Source organism: Lonchura striata, chromosome 1, assembly GCF_050655825.1.
Source record: "Lonchura striata isolate lonStrDom1 chromosome 1, ASM5065582v1, whole genome shotgun sequence".
NCBI classification, from domain to species: domain Eukaryota; kingdom Metazoa; phylum Chordata; class Aves; order Passeriformes; family Estrildidae; genus Lonchura; species Lonchura striata.
In genome coordinates, this window is record NC_140703.1 from 63,213,125 (window position 1) to 63,240,604 (window position 27,480).

The window sequence follows — 27,480 nt, forward strand, 5'->3', positions numbered from 1 at the left end:
AACAAAAGGTAGTGCTTCATTTATTATTGAGTGAATTAAAATGAAAGGAAAACATCTGTGGTACATGTACTTACTGAACATCCTTCAACAAAATGAGAATTCAAGTGATAATTTAGTTGCTACTTCCAAAATCAGCTGGGAAATTGTAATGCAATAATATTTTCATATGGATGTGTAAATTTTCTTTGTCTTTGCAAAAAATGTTCTTATTACATAGTTACACAAATAGATAAAAATCCTGATTCTGTGATATTTTCCTTCTTGAAACTTCACAGCTGGTATATTTACCTTCTGACTCAGAGTCAATGTTTTTATCAAGTTGTAATGTAAAATCTATGGGTACTTTTTCTTAAAACTTGGTTGTAGCAAGTTGTGTGAAGTGCTATGGTTACAATGATCTTGCTAAGCTTGACATTAACTGCACATATAATGTGTGATTTGCAAGTACTAACATTTAACTCTTCATTCTTTTTATTCTGCACCATCTTTCATTCTTTTCTCAAAATTTATGCATTTTGTATTAATCACCTTTGAATTACATCTTTGCCATTACCATACAATCCTTATGCCATATATAAAATGCTGCTGCCCACTATTATCGCCATTCCGGGCCTTATTACCACCATGATTGGACTGGTTATCACTCCCCTCCAGCAGACCCATCCCTCAGTTTTCCTCCTATCTCCTTCAACACACTTACACAGGCACAAACATGGGACAACTTTAGCTACAGTATCCCATCTGAAGGAGACAGTGACAATGGTAGGTGTTCCATATATAATTTACTTAATTTTGTGTTTTCAGAAACATGAGTATGTGGTGAATACCCCACATGGTTAAGGACAAAGGACCATACTCTCCAGGAGATGTTTATAGGACTAAATTCCTCAGAGGATGCACTTTAATTTGCTCTGGAATATGTAGTGTCAAAAGTCAGAGTGAAGTTTCACTCTACTCTGGAAAAACAACTTTTCCCGTAATATTAATTCCAAGAACTGTTTTCAACGTGGGTTTATTTACTTGCTTTATTTTGAGTTGTAAAAGTTGTACTTGAACAGCAGTTAATTTTGCTGCTCTCTTCTGCATTTTTTATTTTTTGAAAATTACTTAACTATTACAATATCCTGCTTCCATCTGCATTTATTGGTGGAAGTGCATAACTAGCAGAATAGAAGAACCCATAAAGAAACAAAGCTGAAACAATCAGCTAAGCAAAAACAGTGATTTCTGTCCAACAGAAACTGTTGTTAATAAGCTGTTTACAGAGAAGGTCAGGTGCATCAGTGGACTTTTGTTACTGCTGCTTTTGTTTTGTTTTTTGCCAAGGTTTTATTGTCATAATACACTGAGTCAGAGCACTAATACGCAAAGTGGGCCATGTTTTGCCAGTTGCCCTAAAGTAGAAAGGTGTTTAGGTATTAAAAGGTTGTGAAACTGTCAAAAGCATCAGATTGAAACCAAGGCCACAAATATTGAATGATAAATGCAAATCTTTAGCTTACATTTAAGGAAACTTTCCAGTCTGACTATTCAGATGCCACTCTGGAAGCCACACTTGTACCACCCAAGACTTCCACCAGGACTGAAGCCCCTTCACAAGGGGCTTAGTTCGCTTCTTTAGTTGAGAGTATTTCCCATTTGCCTCAGAGTTTTTGATTATAAAACTATACATAAGGAATGTGTTCTATAAGAGAAGTGAGTGTGGGATATAAGAATTCTGATAATGGTAACTTGAAGAAACTGAACTTAGTTCACAGTGGTCTGAAGCTAAGTTAATATTTCGCTGATGAATAGTGTAACAGAGGAACCTAGAGGTGCTTCTTCTATCAGTGCAGAATTTGATCCGTGTTAACCTATATTTTTTAGCGTTTTAATCTTCTAAATGAAAGGAAGGGCACAGACTAGTTTGTGCATTTGGAACAGATAGAAGCCTCCTGTCACTCAAATCTTAAACTGGAAATGTTAGTGTTTATTGTCTTGGAGTGTTAGAGCAGAAACTGCTTTTACAACTGCCTTTTTTTTAAAATGGGATCTATTGCATTTCTGTTACTTAAATTTAAACTGAATAAGTCAATGAAAGAGAAATGTAACTATGAACTTTCGGCCTGACTTCAGCTCTGCCTGTCATAGTCTAGTCCTTCTTTTTGTCAGTTATATTTAGTCAGGTTAAATCATTTTGTGGTTTGCCTGAAGGATGATGTTGTCACACTAAGTACACTGAATTCCCTGATGTACAATTAATAGTGCAGAAATGTGTATTAAAATTCAGTGCAGAAATGAAAATTTTCACCAGGAAGTTTGTCCTTGACGGTGGTATGTTGAGTACATACTATGTTATTAACTATTACTCATATAACTTGTTGACGCTTGTGCAAAATAAGTTTTTAAAAAATTATTGGAACAAGTACTAGTTAATAACCTGGCTTGAGCATGGATTCAAAAAGTAGAAACTGATTCTTTGAAAGAGTGAAAAATTGATATTCAGGTGTGTTTGAGGTATGGGCTCCCCTTGCTGGAGATTGTGTGTAATGCTGAGAAGCAAGCAACACTTAGGACTGCCAAAACTTCTTCTATGGGAACACTTCTTAAAAAAAATCAGTACATAACTAGAACATTTATAGTTTTTAGAAGTTTCTAATTGTAGTTCCTGCCTAAGATTAGTCTGCCTTTTTCTTGTGGTGGAATTGACAAAGTAATGCTGAAACCTTTCAGTAACAGACGTTTGTAATCTGAAACTTGAAGGAGGTAAATCTTGGAACTCTGACTTTGTAAAGGCCTAAAAAAGGATAGCTGTGGCCAGCTAAACTGAATGAAGACCATAATAATACTCTAATTCTATGAAAATTAAACATAATTCTCTACTACTGTTTGTAGATAATTATTTGAAATGTTGCTACTGCTAATAAAGCTACAGTGGCTTTTAAGTACCATTTAAACCATGGTTGTATTCTAAAAGAAGGATTTTTATCTAGGTGTTTCATCTGTGAGAGGCAGAAAAGCTCATTATTAGACTTGTACAATGAACTAGAAAATCTTAGTAATTGCAGCTACTATTTTTAATTAATCTGATAGAAGATTTTTATTTCATGTCCTAAAAATTTCGAAACAGCCTCCAGGAAGTTATTACAGAGTTGCTAGTGCAGAAATTTTAATACAGTACAGTTCTGGAGTTAATAGAAGTCCTTGATAAGGGTTTCTGCTCTTGAAAAACTTGGGATTATTTTTTTTTTCATTTTTTTTTTGTAGCCATCTTAAATAATACAATTTATAAATAACATTTTAGGTATTTTTCACTATATATCAGTGTTCTAACAGCCTCTGTGTTTTTGGGCATGAGCAGTCATAGTCACATGTCACTTTTCTACAAAATGTTAGGAAGCACGGATCTGTTCATATACCCTACTTTAGATTTAGAATTCAATTCCAAATGTTGAGTTTGCCTTCGTAAAACTGTGGCCCTTTTGCATCTGAAGGCAATAGCTCTGCTACTCTCATGCATTGTGTGGCAGGTCAGTGTGAAGAATGTTTTTATTTATGATGTGTGCACCTCTATGTAGAGCCTTTTGAGTGGTGACACTGATGATGTGTTGTCCATGTGGAGAAGGGAACTGAGCTGTAGTCACTCTCTGTAGTTCTCAGTCCTGCATATTCTCTGCAGAATGCTCTTCTACTCTGTCCCTTGGATTTCTGATGACATTATAGAGTTTACTAATATAGAACTGTAATATTAGGTGTTCTATTTAAAAACAATTCTGTTTAACAAATAGCATTAATATTCCATTCCAGAAATTACTGATTTTACTGAAATTACAGCAATGTAACAAATTTTAGTTACCTGAGAAAAGTTAAATTAGGATTGTATGAGTCAAGTAGTGGAAGGAAGCAAATTTGGTAACTGGCCATGGTTTATTCTGTCTTGATGCCTAAGATGAATAGCCTAAAGATATACAAGGAGTTTGTTTCTTTAAGCTTTTTATAGTAGCTAGTGGAAAGAACTCTGCCTTTTGGCTGAAGTGCCATAGGTGCTGTCTTTCTATCCCTTTGTTTAGAGAATTAACTTAGATCAGTCATCTCATTACTTTAACAGCCTGTATATGGGTGAACCTGCACACAGTTTGGGTGAGATTCATCATGACTACATTTGTGTGGGATGGCAAACAGATTCACAAACAGGGGCAGTTGCATTTTGACTGTACATCTTGTTTTTCCAACCCATTCAAAGCAGTCACTGCTCACAGAAGTGGAAGGGTAGAGGTGCATATTTGCAGAAATGTAATGTAATGATTTCAAGGAGCTGTATTATGGGCAAAGTGATAGAGTTGACAGGACTTGTAGGAAGGAGAACTGCCAAGGGTGTGTGCAATGCTACATTTGCAATATGACTTTTTAGCGTAGGCACTTACTGAATGGCTGAATCTTCCTACATTTGTCTTTCTTTGGTAGGTTTGTTTTTGTTTTTAATTTTTTAGCATAACCTTATCTAGTAAGCATTTTGTTCTGTGTAGGAGACTTGTCACAGCTTTTTATGCAATTCAGCATCTTGTTAGGAGAGAGCTCTACTTAAGAGTAAGAGGTGTTTCCTGCCATGTTAAATACAAAGTGTTGTACAGATCAGACTGTCTAAGGGACACTGCTGGTGCTTAATCATCTGACAAAATTTGCCTGTTCAGATTAGGATTGGATGATAATTTATCTGCACCATTGCTGCCTCAGGACACTGGCCCGAGCAATATCCAAATAGCTGCCATTCATAATTGTAATCCAAGATCAGATTTTTTTGTCCTCTTGAGGACAAAAAAATTTCTAACTGTTTTTGCTGGAGGCAATGCCTATGGATTTTGCTTAATTTAGAAATAAATAAATCAAAGTGCTTGTTCTTAAACTAAAATCTCTCTTTTTAAAAATCACAGTGTTCTTAAGACCACAAAGAAATTTGGAATCAATAGATCCACAGTTCACAATTCGAAGGAAAATGGAGCAGATGAGAGAAGAGAGAGAGCTTGTGGAACAGCTACGTGAGGTATGTGAGTGTTGGTAGAATTAATTTATGCTGCTAGAATGTATTTTTAAATTTTTCGTAGGGAAAGTTGCCTAAAGAGAAAAATACAAGAAAGGTTAAATGAGGCAATATTACTTCTGCAAATCATATTGATGAGATTATTGCTGAAGTTCTTTATCACAATCAGATATCTGTATTTCAGGAAAGACTTTGTAAAAATGAGAAATAATAATGGGAGTTACCTGAATGACAACCAGTTAATCAGCATGCCTTATACTAGTGGAATTAATGATTATTTGTCCTTATCTCATTAGCTTCATGGAATGGCTAATTGAAAACTTATCAGTTTGTTTTAAATAACATATCTTCTATTATTTAATTTTAAAGCAACAGGGTTCTTCTCTTTACCAAAAAAATGTTTAAAAGGTGAGATTTTTAATGTAGAACTATGTAGGACTTGTGGATTTATGTTGTCTTACCTCAGGCCCTCACCTGTTCTAAGTATGAATTAACCTAACTTTGCCCTGCTGATTATTTTTTAACAGAGCAGATCTTGTTAAAGATATAACATAGTTGATAGAATGTAGTGTTATCAATTCTAAGCCTGAATGATGCCAGAAGGACAAGATGCAGCAATTAGATGAGACATACTTATTAGCAGTGGGAAAGAAAATGTGGTAATGGGGAAGTAGCAGCAATAAACTGTAGTACTTTGTAGTTATTCTCTGTAGTTAATCTGTTCAGCAGCATCAATGCAGCTTTTAAACATTTCTTTGAAGAGTTACCATGCTTCCTAAAAATAATCATAGATAATTTCTGCGAAATTCCTTGTGCATTAGTTCAGTTAATCCTCACAATGAAAATTAGAACAAGGTTATTCACTGTGTCAGGCATGATTGTGGAGAAGAAATAAAGCTATCTCTACACAGTATTAGGTATTACCAGTAATGGTGCTTTAATGTGTTTTAGCTCCACTCGCTATCCTTCACTCTCACCCTGAAATATCATGTTGGAATGCAAATTATTTTGTTTCTTGTGAGAAGTTTGATTACAAGTCAATGAGCTAGAAGACTGACCGTGTTTGAAAATACAAAGTGAGATTTGAAAATTAATAAAACTTACTTAGATGTACTGGGTCCTTTAGTGACATTAGTAACCATCAGAACATTTGATTATGTACTGCACAGGAAAAAAGTCCATAACATATAAGTTATAAAGTTTGTACTTTATTCAATAAATACATATATTAGTAAATTTTGCTTTTCAGTTGTTCAATGGTAAGTTAGCATGTAGTGAGATTCCACAGTGCCATGAACTCCAGCATGAAATGGCATTGAGTTTGTATTGTAGATGCACTGTGCTCCTATAAAATGCTGTTGATGTTTCCCCCCATCTCAGCCCCCTAAATTATCAGGCTAGCCTAGAGATCCAAGGCTTTGAGGGGAGGAATATCAGGAGATGGCAAAGATTTCCAAAAGAGGCTCTTACCCTGATATATGTTGGTTCAGCTCTCTTTATTCTGTGATGTCCATGGGGAGAGCGGGGCAAAAGAGAATGAACAGGAAATGTCAGGGGTTTATCTAGGCTTTGGACGGGGATGTCAGGGGTTTATCTAGGTTTTGGACAGGGTGGGCTTCTCTGGCTCTCCACCAACCCTGTCAGGGCAGGAAGGAGGGATCCAGGGTTATCTTGATCAGAGTCACAGGGTCTTGGGGAAGGGGCAACAGAATGCCCATGAGCACAATGTAACACCTCCCCCTTATTTGTTAAACAAGGTTACTGGAATTCACTGCGCTCAATTCAACCCTGAGTATGGGTTTCTCACCACCTACAGTTGGTGGCGTAGTCAGGCCTCCTCAGGTTAGCTAACTCTATGTGGTTGACTTCTGAGGTAGAAAGTATGAGACCCTTGATAGCTTTGAAAATCAAGTGATGCAGGATCCTGAACGCCAAGGTTACAAGGAAAAAAATAACAAGGAGTAACAAAATTGATCCAACAATAGATGTCCACCACCCCATGAATCCCCAGCCCTTAAACATTATTTACAGCATTCGCAGGATGACAACTTGGATGGGGTTCATCACAGGGTTGAGCGGGAAGTAGGTTTTCTCTAAAAGGGAAAAACAAACATTTTAAGAACATATTAAAGTTTCTGTTTCTGCCAGAAGGAATTCACGCTTAGGAACATTCCTCTTCTTCCATCCAACAGTGTCTTCTCTTTGAAGCGTCAGCTACTTGCTTCTTGTCCCCTTTTGTCTGACCTGGATTCTTGGGGACAAAAGGTTTCACCCACTTCTGGGGAATCCACCGAGGGCCTGAGGGAGTAGCTACACACACATAGCCATGACCCCAGGTTACAAATTCATAAGGACCTTTGGTTTCCCAAGTTTCTGGATCCCTAATCAAGACTGGTAGATGCTGAGACAATTTGTACTGATTGCCACTGCTAAAGTGATGTACAACATACACTGAATAGTCTCCCAACAGACAAACTAGTGTTCTAACAACTACATTTTTATTTCATTTACTTTATATAAATCTTTTTGTAACAGGCTTTGGCAAAACAGTCTCCAAGTGTATTCTTTTATGTACTTATTTACTAAAAATGTTTTCTGATTTGTGAATTAAACCAAGGTGAAAAGAAAACATTGTATTAGTGAACATGAGGCACTCCCTTGTTTGCCACTTGTGAAACCTACATTCAAGTACTTGAATAGTGCGTCTAGTAAAATAAAAAATGAGAAAAAATAATGAAACCCCAGAGTGCTTCAGTGGAGGCTATTTCATGGTGAGGCCACCCAAATAAAGGATGTATGAGAAAGAAGTGAAGAGATTTCTTTAGATTGGATTTCTTGTTTTAGAGTGCTGAGAATATCATGTGACTGTCCTCAGTTGCCTGAAGGGTAGTAAAAGAGAAGGTGTAAAGCCAGACTTTACAAAGATTAACAGTGAACCCATGAAAAACAGTGGCACAAATTGCAGAGATAGAAATTTCAAGTAGTTATAAGGAGGAAATTCTTTACATTAGGGAGGTGGAACACTGAATAAAGTTGCTTGGAGATTTTGAGGGCTCTCTGTCCTTGCAGATATCCAAAACTTAACTAACCAGGGCTCTGGTGTCATGTCAGATTTGTTAGACTGTGACCTCCAAAAATCTTGTCCAACCTACTTCCTTTATTCTAAAAATAATTATCTATTCATAGATATTAATATTCAACCAGTATAGGCTGAGGTAGCATATTAATAGAGAGTAATGACATTAAGAGGTTCAACTAAGAAATATCTATTTAAAGATAATGGGGAGTAATTATCTCTAAGTATAGAGTTGGAATGTTTTCAAGATTGGAGCACAATTCAGGAAACTCATCATATGAAGCAACCTATTGGGTTTGGTGGTTTTTTTAAATACATAAATATTTTCAAAAGTATTTTATTTTACAATATCAGATTCTGTTCATTGAGTCTTCTGTTTTTCTTAACAGATATCCAGAATTTCTCTTTTATATCTGAATGTTTTACTTTCTCTTGCCTATTTTTCTGATCACTCTAAATCTTCCTGAGTAATTTTTAGGCTACTAGGGAAAGATTGCCTTTTATTCTCTGCTTGTTCAGTCATTAAGACAACGTTTCAATTTTCTGCTGGTAAAGAAAATTTAAGTAGAAGACTTGGGGCAATGGTAAAAGGAAGGACCCATGTGCAGTTTAGTCACATGACTAATTGCATGTGGATGTGTTTTTATACCTCTCTATAAAAACAGATGCATATTGTGGCAGCAGCATTGCAGTGTTGAGTTCATTTAAAGAAGTTTATGTAGTTGAGTGACCAGCATAATGGATATTGTGGTTTAGTTTCTAAAGAATTAGTTATATAAAAGAATTGTATTTTTTGGTAATAAAAACTCCAAACCTGGCTATGTGCCTACAGCATAGAAGATGAGGGTATTTATTCCTTTTTTGTCCCATTTGTGCATTTCTGTATCAAAGCATTCCTGCATTCTTCCTTTGCAGAACATAGAAACAAGACTGAAGATCTGTTTGCCTGAAGACCTGGGCTCGGCTCTGATGGATGGTGTCGTTCTGTGCCATTTAGTAAATCACGTTCGCCCTCGGTCTGTCGGGAGCATTCATGTACCCTCACCAGCAGTAGTAAGTTGCACGTTTCTTCCTGCACTGAAATGTTTTATTGATTATTGTTTCATTTTCAAATGATATTTGGGTACATAAACCAAGTTACTGTTCAATGAAAGATCTTTGCTGTTAAGGGCAGCATTTATATGATTGCAAATGCTCATTAACTTTTATATATAATACATTTATATATATCATCTAGGTATACGTGTATATATATACAAGCACATTTATAAATTAATAAAATTATCCTGCCTTGTACCTAATCTAGTAACAAGATTAGGTATTTTCATTAGGGCATTTCTGTTTAGAACAGTATGAAATGCTTTGATTACAAGTTTTCATTCTAGTACACCATTAAAAAAAAAACTATCCTCTCCTTTTTGGATTGAAAAAAAAGTGAAGTTTTTTTCAGCAGTGTATGGCTTAGCAGATGTTATGTTACTAAAGCACTTAAAACAGTTATTAGTATGTTTGTCCTGTTGGGTTAAATGTAGAGGTGATTCCTTTTACCTGCAGATAGAAGAGAAACTTGCACTGTAGTGATTTAATTGTGACTTGCCTAAATCTAAGGACCTGAAGATTTCAGGACATAAATTCTGTGTGCACTTGCTAAAACTTAAGAAAACTCTATTGTGTTTTCTCTCTTTGTTTATGTCTATTTCTTGAATAGATCATTGTTCCAGATTTTTGATAACAGTCTAGTTCTGAAGAGGTTTTGTGTGTTTTCAGACTATTTGCCTTTGTTCTTTTTAACATGCATTTTGGTAAAAATTTGCCATGTGCACCCTGATACTCAATTCTGAGAATACCATGTGGATTTTGGAGGCACTCTGTAAGAAGTTCAAGAAGACAGATTTAAGAAAAATATACTTTTTCAGATACTGTAGTGGAATTTCTTTTGCTGTTCCTTGACTTAAAATAATTCCTATCTTTGGTAAAAATATGACATTGCCAAAATATGAAAACTTGAATTTCTGGGGTAAAAACTTCTCATGCTGATTTTTTAAAATAAATATCTTGTGGTGTAACAAATGCATACATATTTTAATTTTTTTTAGTTTTGTTTCAGCTTTATATTGATGTTCTCTTCCTTGAAACAGCCTTCAAATTATTTTAGCCTGGAAAATTAGTTCTTTGAATTCCTTGCTACTACAGAGAATTCTTGGTTTAAGTGAATATTTAGGAATTAGCATTGTTTCACATCTGATATTGAGAAACTGAAATAGTGAGGAATTTGGGTTTTGGTTTTTCTTTTTAGTAACGTGATACTTCTGTAAGTATTTGGTGAATAGTCCTGAGTGGGACAAATTGTAGAAATGTTTGAGATTCTAAAGTATTAGGACATTGATTCTTCAGAGACCTGAATATTGTGTATAGCTACTATAAATTCATGAGCACATAAAAAATTTACAAGGTATGATCCTGTTAACTACAGTTAAGTCTGTTCTTCATGATTTCTTTAGCCACAGACAATTTTTTTTCTGTTCTACAGCCAAAACTTAGCATGGCCAAATGCAGGAGAAACGTGGAAAACTTTTTGGATGCATGTAGAAAACTGGGGATACCAGAGGTAATTTAATTAAGTCTGTTATTTCTGGATGCTCAAAAATGAAAATACATTAATTACATGAAAGCTGAAGGATAATTTTATGAACTACAGGTTTTTAGCAGTAAAGACATGGAATTTAAAAACTGAGCTAAATAATGAGATTTAATTCTGTTTTAGTGCATATAAATGGATTATTTCATAGCACTTAAAATTTTCAAGTGTTGTCTCAAAAGACTAATTCACTATGATCTCTAATACTGGGTTTTTTTACTATGGAAAATAAATAAGGAATTATGGTAATATATTATGTAAGTAGCCAAAAGCTGGCTATTTTTTTCATTGCATAACATTACTGCATTTTTACCTTATGCTATTAGAATATGAAATTCATTGTTTCTAATTTTTCCTTTTTTTTTGCAAAAGCTATTTTTTTTCATTGCATAACATAACTGCATTTTTACCTTATGCTGTTAGAATATGAACTTCATTGTTTCTAATTTTTTCTTTTTTTGCAATATTTCAATATTTTACAATATTAAGTACTCTATGCATTGGTGACTAATAACAAACTCATCTCTTGTATTGAAATATTTTTGCAGTGATTTGAAGAACAGCATTGTATGTTTAATGTGGAAAGCATGTGTGTGTAGGATTCTATCATGTAGTTAAAAGTGTTTCAGTAGTTGGAAACAAGGAAATTGCAGTACTTGGTGTTTTCTGATTTTCAGTGGAGAATGGTATCAACTCATCATGTTATTTATTCTCATCTTCATAACTATTGTAACAAATACTGGAGTTGCATTGGGGTTATTTCAGAGTCCCTTATGGTTTTGAAAAACCTACTAAGAAAAAGTTAAATTTCAAATATGTGACCCTCAAAAGAAGGTAAAGTGTTATATAAGGTAATTTTAAACTGAACACAGGAAAATTGCATTATGAATTTTCACTGGTGCCTATATGTGACGGTATAACGGAGGCTGAGTTCTTTTTCATCTGTTTCAAGAATGCTGAAATGTAAAGATATTTTGTGTGGTTACCACCACCATCCCCTTGGGGAACAGATGGTAATGCAAGATTTCACATTGGGAAAGAATTCTGGTTTCAGTTCTTTGTTTTATCTATATTTTAGCACTTGAGGACAGCAAAAGTGACAGATCATTTTTGCTATTTGTAGGAATTTTGAGGGGGAGACTTTATTACAGTTCCAATGAATGGTTCATCATAAATTTGATTTGAAAATTCAGTATTATGGCTGGGTCTCTTAAGCTGTAATGGTTCATTTAGTTCTTGTAATTATGTAATTTATTATGTTAGAATGATTTCATATTAAAGGTAAAATTTCACTTCAAAGAAGATGAAAATCTCGTTGTGTGCTTCTAGATATAGAGCATTTGTTAAGCAGCCCCAAAATTCTTATGATGCATCATAAATTATCAGTGAACAGAATACAGGTCTGATTTTCCTGGCTGTAGCCTTTTGGGAAAGAAAAGGCTAAGATCTCTTTTCATTGCTGCTATGAGATCTTTCAGAAAACTTTCCTTCTTTTTGATTTTGGATTTCTTTAAGTAAGCTCTCTGGTGAAGCTTCTTGTTACTTTGTGAGTAGGCATTTCCATATATATATATATATATATATATATATATATATATATATATATATATATATATATATTACCCTCCTTTTTAATCCTTTCATCAAAATTACTGTTGAATTCTTTAGGATTTTTTACAATTTTATTGAAGTTTATTTGTTGAAGAGTTGCATGGAGCTCAAAGCCACATCTTACCAGTCTGATTTGTAAACTAACCATCTTTACATATCTAAATAAGCATTAACTTCTCTTGAAGGGAAAAACTCATTACTTAAACATTAAATTAATTGCTTGCAATTGTAAACTTACAATAGGTTTTTAGTACTTGGAGCATATTCTCTTTGATTAGCCATCAGTAATTTGCAAATATATATTTGCAAAATTTGCTATATTTTGTTGAAACACATCATGTTGTGGAAGGAGCTAGTAGATGCTAGAACTTTGCTGTGTGTTGCAGGGACATGGATTAGGAATGCAAAGTTGTGTAATAGCAAGTATGACAGTGAGCTGTCAAAGTTTTTAAAGAGCTACAGATGGTGTGCTCATGCTGCTTCAGATTGAGTTGTGCAGTGCCTAACTATCTTTGGAGAAAGCAGCAAAAGGAGTGCAGTGAATTACTTCTTTTTTAAAACAAGCACCTTACGTGGGAAAGTGATGGGTTCTACTTTTGAGTCCTTATATACCTGTAGGTATTGGGCTTTTCTCTGGTACTTATGCCTGTGTCTAGTTCCTGACAATTGACTTGAAATTTTGCTGCATGGGTTTGAAAAGGATTTTAAATGGTCATAATTTGTGTTGGTTTGTTTTCAGTTATTTAAGAAATAGAGTATGTGCTGTTTCTTGAACTCCACAGGTTTGGAATAATTTCCTGTTTAGTCATGTAAAATGAAAGTAAGAAAATAGCTAAGTAATTGCTGTGTTGTGCTGATGTGCATGGTTTCTTACTTCTGTGGTTTTCAGCATTCAATTCTTGTGTCAAAATTACTTTCCCAGAATGATCCTGGGAAGTTTCATACAAATGTAGAACAATGCAGCAGCTATCTAAATGTGTCACACTGAGTATCAGGAGTTGGCATCTTAACCAAAGAATTGCAAATACAAAACTGAGGAACATCAGTGTCTCTTTGTAATGACTGGTATGTAGAAGACTCTAAAAGCCATTACCTGCCAGGTGAGAGATCCAATACAGTGGGGGACACATTGAAATTAATGTCTGTTAATAGCAACATGATGCTTCTGACTGCATGCAGAAGGAACGTGCTGGATCACATGCAAACGGGAGGTTTGAAGTCTGATCCTTAATAAGAAACTAAATAGCAATGCTCTGGCTACACCAGGAGGCTGTCAAAAGTGTGAGAATTGCAGAACAATCAAGTTGTGCCACTTTTGCCACTAGGCTTTGCTGTAGCACCTTTTCAGTGAACCTCTTGGATCACTTTTTGAGACAAAACAATATTTTTATTTGATATGAGAAAGGGAAGTTGTCAGGTAAGTATCTGAAAGCATGAAGATTCAGAAAATGTCTGCTGTGCCCTTCAGGACATGCAATCTCTGTCTCTTAGAAAATTGCTAAAGAATATTTTACATTGTTAACTAAAACCCATCAAATTACCCAATTTAGCTTGGCAGGGCTGAGGTCCTGCTACATTTCTCAGTGATATGCAGTACTTGGATTGTGTCATTCACAGGACTTATATTGTTAATATCCCATAAACACACAAATAATAGCACCCTCACTGCTTACTGAGTTCATCCATGTTGCACTCACCCACCATTCTTTGTGGGTTTGAAAAATAAAGCTGGATTTTTTACTTCTCTTTTGCATGGAAGTGTGGCCCCCAAAGTGTCAAATGTAATGGTTCTACTGCAGTTTTACTCTTCCTAGTGACATCTCATGCCAGAGATACTAAAAATGGTCGGAAGAGTGACTTATCATCACATTACCTTGTATGAAAAGTTGTGGAACTATTTTGTTTACAACTGCTCTTTAATAAAACCAGTAACAATATATGTAAATAAAGGCAAAAATATTCATGCAGGTTTCTTCAACTTGTCATTGCCAAATCAGTATTCATACCAGGAACAAGGGCGTAGACTTTCCTATTTCAACCTGTAAATTAATAACTTAATTACACTTGAGCTTTTTTTCTTGGTAGCTGTTATTCCTGGTAATCCACATTACAGGGTATTATGCAATTTCAGTAGTGTTAACCAATACTCCTTTCACAAGTTAAAAATACTTGATTTGTGGTGGGCTGAATGACACTTTACTATAAGAAAGATTTAGACCAAAACAAAGCTGTACATGCAATATGTTTGAGAGACAAAAGTTACAAGTTTTGGTCTGCATTTTTTCTAATTCTCAGTTATGAACAAATAAGGGGTATCAGAAGTAGGATCTTATAAGCATTTTTTGAAAAAGAAAATGAAGTCTCTCCAATGTCCATGAAATAAGCTTTTTACAAATACAGGAATGAATTTTTATGGTATTGCAGCTTACATTAATGTAATACCTTAACACTTTAGGCACTTGAGCATATTTTGACCCTTTATGGCATCAGGTCAGAGAAATATGATTTATCTTTTTAAAAAGGAAAGACTTCCCCCACATAACATACTGTATTGATTGTCATACAATTTAAAAAAAACAGACTGAAGTTATCATGATTACTACTAGAATGGTAATTTCTATTTATAAAAGGTAGTGATAAAATAAAATCTTTCACAGCCAGATGTTCCAGCAAGTTTACCAAGTGTCTGTGTTCAAGCACATCAGCAGTGATGCAGCATGATTTAATGTGACAAATAATACCTTGGGTAGGAATGAGAGACTTCTGCCATATCTCTTAAATTTTCAGTCATTTACATTGTGTAAGCATATCGAGCAGAAAAGAGGGTGATGAGAATGGCTTTTTGGGTCTCAAATCATCGTACAAAGATGCAGACAACAAAGGTTTGTCTGTGCCCCTTCTGAGTGACTTTTAAGTGCTGTAAATGGGACCTAATACTGTGTATCAGCCTCTCCTCTGATAATGAGATTCACTATGTGGCAGTGTCAGACAGAATTACTCTAAAAATCAGTGTGACTTGAGTTAGTGTAGGAATTGCAAATTAAGTAAAACAATAATAAAGAAAAACAGAACAAGAGGCTTTTGTTTTCTAAAAGTAGAAAAACAAAGTAAAAGAGGCAGCCAAGGCAGTGACTGTAAAGTGTTTTATCTTCTAGCCACCTGTTAGTTGTTCAACTGGTAATCATGTTTTTCAGTTTAATTCAAGGTGTATTATCATTTCTACTTATGATTATTTTTTAATCACTTCACATAATCAGTAACTTCTCCGTAGTTTCATCATGAGACATCCATGAAGTTGCAGTAAGTTTTATCAAGTATGACTCATTCTCCACCTTTTCCCTCCGAACTCCGTAATGGACGCTGTTTGGCTGATGGTATGGAGTTAAGTGGTTCAATACACTCTCAATTACAGTCCTGAAAGCAGAGTTCTGAGGTTCCTTTCATTTGTGTTTTGAGTATACTGCATACGCACTACGGATTTCTTTCTTCAATGCACTTTGCAAACTTACTCTTGACTTTTTTTACCAGAGTGTAAATCCGAGGAGGTCAGTTCTGAAATGCTGTCTGTTTTCAGTCACTGCAGGGGCATGCAGAATGAGGGTGGTCTGTGCACACAAACAGCTGGTTATGCTTTTGCTGCCCTATTTCTGTCTTACTGTGTTTGTTCTGGGTGCATGATTGACAGCTCTATGATGTAATCATACAGCTTCATAGACATAAAGTGTCAGTCCATAAATGTGATGATTAAATAGGTGTATCTTTGTAATTCTTACTAGCAGAAATTTCAGTCCCCTAAATGAGAGGGGCAGTGTTTGTCATAGATGGGATGGATGGGCGATTATCTTTGAGACTTTGTATGGAGGTCATGTGCTTTTTCGCTATTTCATGATGTCCTGTTTTAGTTTTGTATTTTTATTGCTCAATATCAGTGCAATAAGTGGAAATACTTCTACCATTTTAGAAAAGCTATATATTTTTCATCTACAGTAGTTACATTATGGAAATATAAAATACATAAAATATAAATATTTTACATTATAAGGTGTGAATATAATACCAAATTATCCATCATCACAGAACACACAAAGATAGGCATTCCCAAGTTTCACTGAATTTAACTAAAACACATCATGGCAGTTTCAGTAGAAAGTTTCTTCTGCATGTATTGGCTGTTTCTGTATGCTTTGGTTTCTCCTTATGCTGCTTAGGATGTTAATCTTTGGTTAACAATTTTAGCAGTATCTGTAAAAAGTCAACCTATTACCAGATCTCAGTTTCTAAACTCTGAAATTACTCCCTTCTCCATTTGACTGCAGCTGGGACTATTGGCATTGTTTTGGGATTTTTTTGGACAAAACTTTTAAAAGTCCTTGCTATAAAGTTCTGGCATTTTCTTTTTCAAATATAAGTTGGATTTAAATGTATCTTAGATATTTACTTTTGGTATGTATTTGCAGTAAGTAGGATTTGAGTCTTGGATGTTGTTCCAAAATTAATCCAGCATTTACTGGGTTTATTGATGTCTTTGGTATAAATGCAATATATTATGTAGTTGGTAGTCATGAATAGTTTACACTAAAACTTGTTTCTGAGGTAAGCAGCTTGTGGATGTAGGTGTTCTCAAATACAGTACTAGTTCTATCCCATTTTTAAACAAGATCAGCATGTTTTGTGCTGTCTGTGAGTTTTCATACTCTAAAAAATAACAGAATTGCACTGAAGTTTAGTATCACACTAGAGTTTTGCGGTAAAAAATTCTGAAAAAACTGCAAAAAAAGTTGTTGCTAGGCAGGTTGGTTCCTTGCTCTGTATCTGCTGGCCTAAGTAACAAAATTATGCAGCTTTTGACTCCTGGTAAAGCTAGAACCATTCATGGTAAGCAATAACAAAAAAGAAAAGAAAGTGTCCCTGTTTAATTTGTGTATAATGACAGTTTTGACTTCCAGTTTCACTAGCTACTTTTCAGGATAGAGAGACATTTACAATATTTTAAAGTTTAATTTATTTCAAACTGGAGCTTGAAACTTTGCACTAACAGAAAATAGACATTGAATTTCCATGTCTTGGTTTATTTGGTGTACTGTCAGCTCATTAAGGAGGTGAGACTGAAAAGCTTCCACAGGAACACTGTTCTCTCAAACTCTTACTGTATGTAATTTTGTTCAGTAAGTATTCATTATCTCAGAAAGGCCTTATTTGCAATGTAAAATGGTGTATCTTAGATAGCCTTTTGAAAGTACTAGTGTTGCTTGGTTTGATTTAAATGTTAAATATTGTGTGAATATATGGGTATTACATATTGCACTTCATATTGTATAGCTAGTCTAGAGTAAGTTGCCACATCAAGTCTACTATCCAAAAAAGGTACAGGAATCTAACCTGCTAATTTAAAAAATGCTACATAAGAAATGTAGTGTCCAGTGCTTCAGTTTAGAAACTATTAAGTATAGTGCCTTTTTGAGTTTCTATCCCTGGGTATCATTCTTCAAATATCAGATATTTTTCAAGTATCAGGTGATATTTTAATACCAAGTTTTAGATTATTATATTAGAGAATTTTGCCTACTTCTAATGATTTCTGCAAGTACTTTTTCTTTAGATTTTATATTGCCTCTGCTTATGCTTTTAACAGCTTTCTAACCCACTGTTTGCTATTTTATAGGGTAGTTTTTTCAGTTGGTTCCATTTAAGCATTTGAATAAGGTCCAGATATACAAAAATGTGCAGACTTCATTGGAACGAGTGGATCACGTGCTTCCTCACCCTTGTGAACTTGGGCATAATTTTGGAAGGATTAGAAAGCCTGAGCTCTTCTATTTTAGCATTCTGATGTTATATGATAGCTTCAGTATTTAGAGGAAATAAAAGAAAGCTGGGATGTCTAGTGACAAAGGCAATACTAGGAAGAAACTATTCCTACATGTTTATGCTAGAATATTGTGATAGTTTATTTATCAATATCTTTCTATTTTTGTATTTTTAATTTTTTGCACTCTTTTTCTGTTCTAATGGCTGCCCTTCGGGATAGGCTGACCTCTGCTCTCCGTATGACATCCTGCAGTCGGATATTCGTCACATTCGAAAGACTGTTGACACTCTGCTCGCCCTCGGGGAGAAACCCCCACAATCAACTTCTACTTTTCGCTCCTGGGATCTAATAGGCTTTTGTCTTTTCCATATACTTTTTATAGTCTTGATGTATATAACTTATCACTGGAATTTGCTAACAGCATAACCTGTTCGCATGTGCGCACAAACTTTCTGCTTTGTCTCTGAAAAATTACAGGTACTTAATTTCCTTCCTTTGCATTTCAAACTTCTCCCTTTCCCTTGCTTCCCTTCCTTGTAATATCTTTATTAATCTCTTGAAATAGAAGAGAGGACTAGCATCTTGAAGGCAAGTCCCATGTCTTCTGTCCCCTCCAGCTGTAGTTTAAGAACTTACGTATCTCTTTATTTATAGCTTTTCTTTCATGTTGCCTAGACTACTCACTAAATGTGTTAAAGCAGTGAAGCTCCTCTTATTCCATATTTGGGTGTAGGCTAGATGTGTATCACAAGCTAAAGAGAGCTGAGCCTCTTACTTTTTGTGAAAATTCAAGAATGCTGCAGATACTGAAGCGGCTTCAGGTGGCACTTCCAGCAAGTGATAGTATTTTCTGAGTGGGTGCCAATTATCTCTGCACATGCTGTGTTAAGAGCACTTGGAGAACTATCTTTCAAATTACTGTGTTTTTTTTTTTTTTTTAAGTCTTATATATTAACAAGAGTACTGTAACTTTAAAGATTATTGTTCATCTCTGCTGTTCTGATTAAATTCCATACTGGAGTAGTTATGTTTTCCTATGATAGAATAATCTTTTTCTTCTGTCACACAAAACTGTTGGACTCCTTTTAAACATTTGCTACATTAGACTCTAAAGGTGACTGTAGATTAGCAATGGGTATGAGCAAAGCCGTAGAATCCAAGGAACTCTAGAATGTTTCAGGTACAGTGAGACAGTTTAAGAATAAGCTATTAGATTCCTTTACCTGCCATTCTTTAGTCCAGCAAGTAGTCAAGCAAGTCCCATCATTATCGTCTCTGTTTCATCACCTGTGAAAATGCAGGTATTGTTTGTTTGTTTGTGTAAGCAATGGAGCAAAGACAATATAGCTAGGAAAATAGATCCTCTGGGAAATCTCTAGCTTTTCCATCCTAGGAAGTTTTAAAGAGCAGTTTAGACATACATTAGGCAGGAGCTATTTTGGTATGTTTAAACTCTGCCTATGGTTAGACTGCTGGACCAATTACTTCCATTTCCCTTCCAGGTCTGGCTCCTGTCCATCCTCTCTAAACTTAAAATAAGACAATTTTTGGGTTTCCTCCTTATTGACATGAAATATACAAATAAAAATTGATAGAAAAATACAAATCCTCAAGTATAAACCTGTATTTGACATTGCAAAATTGGCCTAGGTGCTGTTGCCTAAATTTGTAACTCAGGCTAGCTAACCAAAGGACATCAGTTTTGTGTCTTGGAAATGCAGCCATTCATTTCCCCCCATCTAATATATAATAAAATAAGCTATAGACTTTTAGAGTATAAGTGGGCTAAGAATTTGTATGTTACTGATTATTCTGGCCATACAGTTATTATTTAATGCTGCTCTAGAAATATCCGCACTCCACAGATACTTAAAAAAATTTATTAAAAAACTTTAAAATGCAGTTCTATTCCCGGTTTCTGTGACATATAAATCTGTCTATATATACATAAAAAGTAGTAAATGCATTATTAGATACATATTTTACAATGGAAAAATTAACTTCTGATGATGGATAAATCAAATTTTTTAAAGCGTTTGGTGTCTGGCAGCTTCCAGTGCATACATGTAACAACTTTATTGTAAAGAGTGTCATCTGTGACCAAGCGAGAGTTCAGTGAGTGCTTTAAAGCTTTTTATTTGGTATGTAGCTATAGACTTGTTCCCTCATCCTGCACAGGCCTGTCTTCTAACTCTGTGCCTAATTTCAGCAATTCCAACACCAGACACCTGTTTATGCAGTCACAGCTTGACATTTAAGGTTCCACTTCAAGCAGATCTTTGTTTAGATTTTTTGTTGTCTTGTTCTAGTTATTTTACTTTTCTGATGAAACTGAGTGACATGTGGCTTGAATCAGTTCAGAGTCTACTAATATGTTTGTCTATAATCCAGTGTTGGCATTTGAGACAGAAGTGATGTCTTCTATAGGGTTGGGATTTTGCTGCTGCTCCCATAAGTTGTAAACAAGTCTGTCAATGGTTTGTGTTGTGCTCTCCTTATATAGTGCTGAGCTACATGTATAAGTTCATCTTTTCAAATTAGAAAATCACATGGAGAAAGGTTTTGCTACCATCCTATAATACACGTCTGTCTCTTTATCTAATAGCACATCTGATTATGCATGGTATCCAATAGTCTGGAGTGGAGTAAGAGGAGTAATCAATGTGTTTTGCATGTTCAGTGTCCAGAAATGGAAGTTCATGTCTTCAGTGGTTTTGAATGCTTTACCAGAGTAGACACTGGGCCAGAAACTGGTTGTGCCAGTAGACCAAGTGAATGTCCCTCAGTCACAGTGACACTTAACTCTCAAACTTGTCCGATGTCCTAACTTTGTATATGCTTACCATGCAAACAGAGTCATCGCTTAGGGACCATTTTCTGTTCTCAGCTATGACAATATATGGTATTTAAAGTGTAGCATTATGTGCAGTTTCTGGTAGTTAGAGATGGTGAAGCCATCTTGAAACAGATGGTGAAAACACCAAACATACTTGGTTCATGACAAGCACACCTTGATAACATACATGCACCTTACCCAGTTTGGTATTTTTTGAGGGTTGTTATTGATTACACTTCCAAATATCTATAAATCTTACAGGGAAAGAAGTAGTGAAATTACCCTTACATTTTCTAAGTCTGAATATAATAAAGTTTCTCAAAATATATTTCAAATGTAATGCAAATATGAAAAATATCTTTCCATCTCTGAAGTCAGTAATTCTTACACTAAATGGGAAACTAGAAACTAAAACATCATTAATCTACTCTAATGGGTTCTTTGCTAAATTCAGAGTCCTGCGTCTGTGCTGCTGTTCTGTGGCTTTAGTACTTGTGAACCAAACAATTAAACTCTTTGATGGTTCCTCACCTTTGAGGAGATGTTAATATTGAAATACCCTGTTAGATATAATTGGTACTTACTGCTCATAGCCAGCATAATTGATTGCCTTGAGTTTAAAAAAAAAGTTCACAGTAGTTCACCCCTATATTCATTAATAACATTAATTATATTTGCTTCTCTGTTTCTTTTCCCATTCATTTTTTTGTGTTGCAGTGATCATCAGAGATTTTCAAACCATGATATCCTAATAAATGGATTTCCAATCTGTGCTGTGCTCATCATACTCTCATGTCCTCTGGAGGTCATCTCATCCATACAACAATAAAATACTAAATACAGCTTGTAGCGGATATTCGTGCAGGCAAAATGTGTTTGCACTGGATTACAAGTGGCATTTTTATGTGAGGATTTGGCTTGCTTTTTCCTTGATCCAGAAAACAGAAATGTTTTCAGGTGCAGTGTAATGTAGTGTAGTAGTCCTTCAAATACCTTTTGTATATTAACAAGTTTTTATAGCTGAAAGCTTTATATAGATCCCATTGTGCTCCTAATAGTGCTTTGAAAGCTGAACTTTATGTGAATGGGGACTGAATTAGATCTGAGCAAATATTCAGTAGAGTTTGCTACTCAGTATACTTTAATAAGTTACCAAAGAATTGCCATGTCATTGTTTACACAAAAATTTTTCTCCTGTTACAAGAAAAAACCCAAAAAACCCAGTCATACATGCAAGTTGAAGAAAAAAAAACAGTACAGCTGGTTTTATGAACCTTTGCCATTTCCTTCATTTCTGGAACACAAGCTGTATTATGCAGAAAGAGCAGTAGAAAAATACTGTAAGGTAATGATGTATTTTGCTTTGATGATACAAAGCACTTGTGACTTTCTCAGAATTTAATATGTAAGTTTATGGTATAATTGGTATTTCCCTTGTAAGACTGTTCTCTCTTACTGTTTCATGTGTGTCTTGTGTTTAAGATTTTTGTTCCTTGGAGTTTTGGGTCACCATTTTCCAAGTTTGTTAGAATAAAATTGTGAGGGATTTTATAAAATATGTGGTCTACTTCTAAAATTTATGGCTCAATGTCATAATTTATAGAAGAATCCAAAGCTCATCATCGGCAATTACAGTTCTGCAAATATTTCCAATTTATTGAATGTGCAGAAGATGCACCTATTTAGATGTCTAACTGTACACCAAGTACATGATTTTGCAGCTGCAGTATAGCCTGAATTACTGTGCTTTTTTATATCTTTTCATTTGTACTTGAAATGGTAGTTCAGGTCATCTGGACATATACAAACATCAACATTAATAGTGGAAAAGAAAAAATATATAAGAGGACATAATTTAAAATTGTCTTAGATATATGAAAAAGTAAATATTTGCTATAGCTTTCTTTTCTGACCTTTAGAAAGAAAATCGGTTTTGTCCTTAAAAAACACAAAGGTTGAGTACATTGGACATAAGTTTGCTTAAGTGTAATGCCCTGAAGTTTCTTTTATTGACTTCCCACTTCAGAATACTTGGCTTCAAACGTGAAATAATGGGCATTACATGGACTTAGGTTTTTTAATTTGTGCTTTGAGAAATTGCACATTCCAGTATTCATTGTTTTATTAATATTTTCCCCCATACATCTGAAATCTCACATTCTACAAATACAAGGAAGAAAGAGAGGCTCTTGCTGAATTGTGGGATTTCATTCCTCTGTATTTTTACCAACAAATACAGACAGTTGGGCCTTGCTCTTACCATGATGTGGCCATTTTGCCACTTACCAATCTGATATTTTGACAGCAGCGTCTTTTTTTCATAAATACTTACTGGATCTGAATTGCCAAGCTCCTTGCCCTGCCATAAACTAATTCAGTTGTCTTGACTTTGAAGTCATCTAGTGTCAAATAAAAATAGATATGTATGTGAAGCGTGTCACATATTCTTGAGGGATTAGTGTAATTCTGTCTTCCCAACTTCTGTCCTAAATCAGATATTTCATCCAGGATTAGAAACTTGTTGTGGCAAGCACAAGCACATGTGCACATTTGTGGGTACATCTGTGGTACTGTTTCTTTGTGCTGCTTTGTGATTCAGCTTCCTGCTGTTGCCTCCTTTTTGTGCACTTCTTAACATTTTTTCCTTCAGGAGGATTTTGTTCTTTTGCTTCATTATGAGTTTGAAAACATCTTTATTCATTTGAAATGGGTCTGTGTCTGTAGAAGTTGATTTGCTTGCAACAAGTAATTTAAGTTCTTTTGTGTTCTTAGAGAGTAAAAAAGCAGTAAAAAAATACTAGATCTTCATTTTTGTAGTGGATAGAGAATGGAGAAATTGGTGCTGCTATGAGAGGAGTGGCAGCCCTTTGCACCAGAAGTTGTTCTAGTCTGCTCTGTAGAATATCCATTTCTTCCATGTGTTCTTTTGGTGTTTGTTCAGTGATGGTTTTGACAGGGATGTTTTTAGAGAGAGAATTCAAACCTCTATACAAAAATGTTATGTGTTTAAATCTATTGTAATTGGGACAGAAATTTTATTTAATGTGGGGAGAAGTGAGTGAAGTTGAGCATCCTCAGAGTCAGGGGCAAGTTCTCCTCTTGGCTGGTCAGACATTTGCTTCAAAATGCTAGGATTTAAGGAAAACTTTAAAATTTCCATAGCTTGCAGTTTTGCAGAGTTTCAGAGAGCAATTGTATCTGGTGAGGGAATGAGGCAGAGCATGAAAAGCAGGGACGGCAGCTGAACTTAAGTATGGAAACACCTGGGATGTTACTGCTATTATGGAAAGCTGTTGTCTGCACTTTGGATTCCATCTTGGCAAGATTTGACTTTTCTTAGTCTGTGAAAAAAATTCTGACTCAAAAAAATCTGATTTGAAAAGTATGGGAGACAGGGTTGATGAAAGCCATTTCCAAAGCTTTTAAGATAGTGTTTAGGGCTTACATATAGAACTGATTTGTGACACGTTAACAGAAGTTTGTAATTTTTGGGAGATGGCATCAGTCTCATTGTCATTATCAAGTTTGGAAAGATCTTTATAGGTTTAGCTGCAGAACTAAAAAATACTAGCCAAGTTCCACATCCTTCATAAGAGAAGGCTGTCAAGTATATGTTTTGATCACTAACATAGAATGATACATAAAAAAGTTACATGGTGGAAAACTTTTCACTCCTACAGCACAGTTGTATGGTCCTATTTTTTTTACAGGCTCCTAGAACAGCTTTCCTGATTGGAGTATGCATCTTGTAAATACAGCTGGTAGAGAGGTTGCTTCATAACTAAATTACTATGCTGTATTTAAAATAATAAGATAAAACTTGCCCTTAGAAACAGAAAAAACCCTATTGTATGGGTTTTTTATAGGAAATGAGGCATGCATTCCCTTATGCTTTAAATGCAAATATGCTTACAAGCAAGTGCAAAAATCCTAGCAAGAGAGCATGACAGAACAGCTCAGTGGGTGCTACAAGGTGCCACAAAAACAATGGGTTTGGAATTTAAGTTTTTCTTAAGTGAACATTCTTAAGTGTGGTGGTTTAAGCAAATCTGACTTCAATAGCAAAACGTAGAATATTTTCAAACATAAATATCTAGCAAGGTAGGTTTTCTTAGGGTTGGGGCTTTGGGTTCTGTCTATACCCTTCAGCTGTGTAATGCCAATTCCTTAGTTTTCAGATACTGGATTTAACAGGCCTTCTTATTAAATGCCTTTTGTGTAGCATGGAAGAATAATGAAATATTGGCATGCTAAGGACCACCAAATCTGTGAAACAAGAGCCTACTGTGCAAGGACACAAGAGTGTGGAAAGAATTAACATTTCACTTCAGGTGTCTGATTTCTATTCTCAAATAAGATTAATTATTTTTTAAAAAATTATCAAAACATTGTGGATTTTTAGATGAACTTGCTCCCAGGACAGTAGATTGGCAAAATTTCTAGTAGAAATCACACCTTTGAAGTAGAAGAATATTGGGTGGGTTTTTTGACCCTTCTATTTGTTATCACTGTATCTACCTTCTTATGTAGCTACTCCAGAGCTAATCAGCATCCGTTTAGGAGTTTGCATCCTAAATAATATGATTTTCTGGAAAAGACACTTTTTTTCCCCAGAGGAATAAAAGCTGGGGGGAACTATCTCTGAAAGCTTGCAGGCCAATATTTCAGTCAGAAGAATGAACTGCAGACTCACCGTCTTAACTTCAATGATCAGTTTATGGTAGGAATGTTTGGAATGGAAATGTGACTGCTGACCTGGAATGGCTGCAAGATGGGGGTAGTTCCTTGGCCTGACTGGACAAATAGTTGCAGCAGAGAGGAGCAGGGCTGACAGGAACAGGAGGCTTTTGCCATGATAGTTTGGTCAATGTGAATCAAAATCCACAAACTCAGTGGAAATAATAACTCAGCATTAGCAAGAATATTACTATATAAACTCTCTTCCATGTGGGGAAATGTATGTTGTCCATCTCCAGCAGACCTACTCAGCCAAGCTCCTTGAAAATTATTTGTTTGAAGTTGTTTCTTGGGTCTTAAAGAAATCTTTCGAACATAAAATAATAAATACTAAAACAACTTCGGTAGTAAATATAAAATGTAAAAAAATACAGATAAATTACAGTTATCAGTATCAAATGCTGTGATTGTGAATGAAGTTTGGCTGTCATCCTCTGCTTCAGTAGCTAATAGGTATGTTTTGCAGCTTTTCCTCTCACTGAGGAACTTCACAAGAAATTTAAGCTAACTAAATGTTGGTTATGCCTAAGGGAAATATTCATTAACAAAAGAAAGTCATAAACATCAGAAGTAGTGGAACAGCTGTTTAGTACTGATATTTTTCTGGAGCTATGGACCACTGGAGGAGGTTTCCTGAGCAAGGACTGGACAAGAGTGGAAGGAGATAAAAACAAAAACATAGGTGCATTACACAGTACAGACTGTATGAATTGTTTGTGTGTGTACCAGCTCCATTGTATTGAATTGTAAGGTCCACAGGAGTCAAGGAAGGAACTAGAGCTGAAAAAATGTGTCATGAGAAGAGAGGTTGAAGAGATCAGTGAGGTTTAAATTGAAGAAATAATCAGTATGAGGAAGTGTGGAAAAGCACTATGAATTGTATAAAGATAAAAATAAGGCACCCTTAGTTAACCTTACAGATGTAAGAGGAATATTAAGTAGAAGACAGGCAGTTAATTAAACCAATCTCAAATGCATCAGTAGTTTTAAAAGCCGAAAGCTTATTGAATAACTAAGATATTCAATAGTGAGAATATCAAAACCATCCTCTCTTTGCAAAAAATCAGTATTCCAAGTCTGCTGATGGTTATGTATGGATGTTTTGGGAATTAACAGGTTAGACCACACAGATGGTGCCTTTTTTATGCTTAAAGTAACGACAGAGCTGAAGGACTTCATGAGCCAGACAGTGTATCCATGTATTTTTGTTTAATAGTTCTGTTTGGATTTTTCTCTTACCTGTATATTTTTGTCATCCCATTTATGCTTTTGGCTTCTATGTTGTGGCAGTGAGTCTCACAGTTGTAATTATGGTTTATGTGATGTAGTCTGGCTTTTCCATTTATTTATTATAAATCTGCTGCCCGATTTCATAATTTCATTGATTTCTTAACAAGAATACTAACATTGAGAAAAACTTTCTAAGGAGAGGGCCAGTCATGACACAAGACTGCTCTTTTAAGGCTTTCTCTAATTATTCATGGATGGGTGTCTTGTTCTCCCTGTAGGAGATACAGTATTTACTGCTTGACTGTCTCATGCTATGAGAACCTCTGTGGACAGCTAGTGAGTTCCATCCTGGCCATGACTGCTGTGTCCTTATGGTGAATAGTTGATTCCTGGGTGTTTCAAATAAAGTGCCAATACTCAAAACTAAATACTTTGCCCATTGAATGCACGACATTGCACGCACTTCCCTGTATGTGCTAGTGTATAGTTTTCAAAGTGCATATCCTGGGTCCTGTCTAGAGCTCAG

At 35.2% G+C, this 27,480-nt stretch overlaps 1 protein-coding gene across 11 annotated transcripts in view; it reads left to right on the forward strand.

Moving 5' to 3' along the window:
• Window positions 1-27,480, forward strand: part of LRCH1 (leucine rich repeats and calponin homology domain containing 1) — a 116,222-nt gene that overhangs the window by 85,706 nt on the left and 3,036 nt on the right. For 3 of the 11 annotated variants that reach the window (XR_002465269.4, XR_002465271.3, XR_014954613.1), the window contains 5 exons: window positions 655-762; window positions 4,911-5,020; window positions 9,009-9,146; window positions 10,624-10,701; window positions 18,371-18,628. Coding sequence is in view for 6 of the 11 variants with exons in the window: in XM_021528437.4 (XP_021384112.3) it covers window positions 655-762; window positions 4,911-5,020; window positions 9,009-9,146; window positions 10,624-10,701 (434 nt within the window). In the remaining 5 variants the exon portion in view is untranslated. The remainder of the gene's footprint in view (window positions 1-654; window positions 763-4,910; window positions 5,021-9,008; window positions 9,147-10,623; window positions 10,702-18,370; window positions 18,629-27,480) is intronic. The other 8 variants (XM_085577522.1, XM_085577496.1, XM_085577529.1 and 5 more) reach the window with 6 other exon arrangements.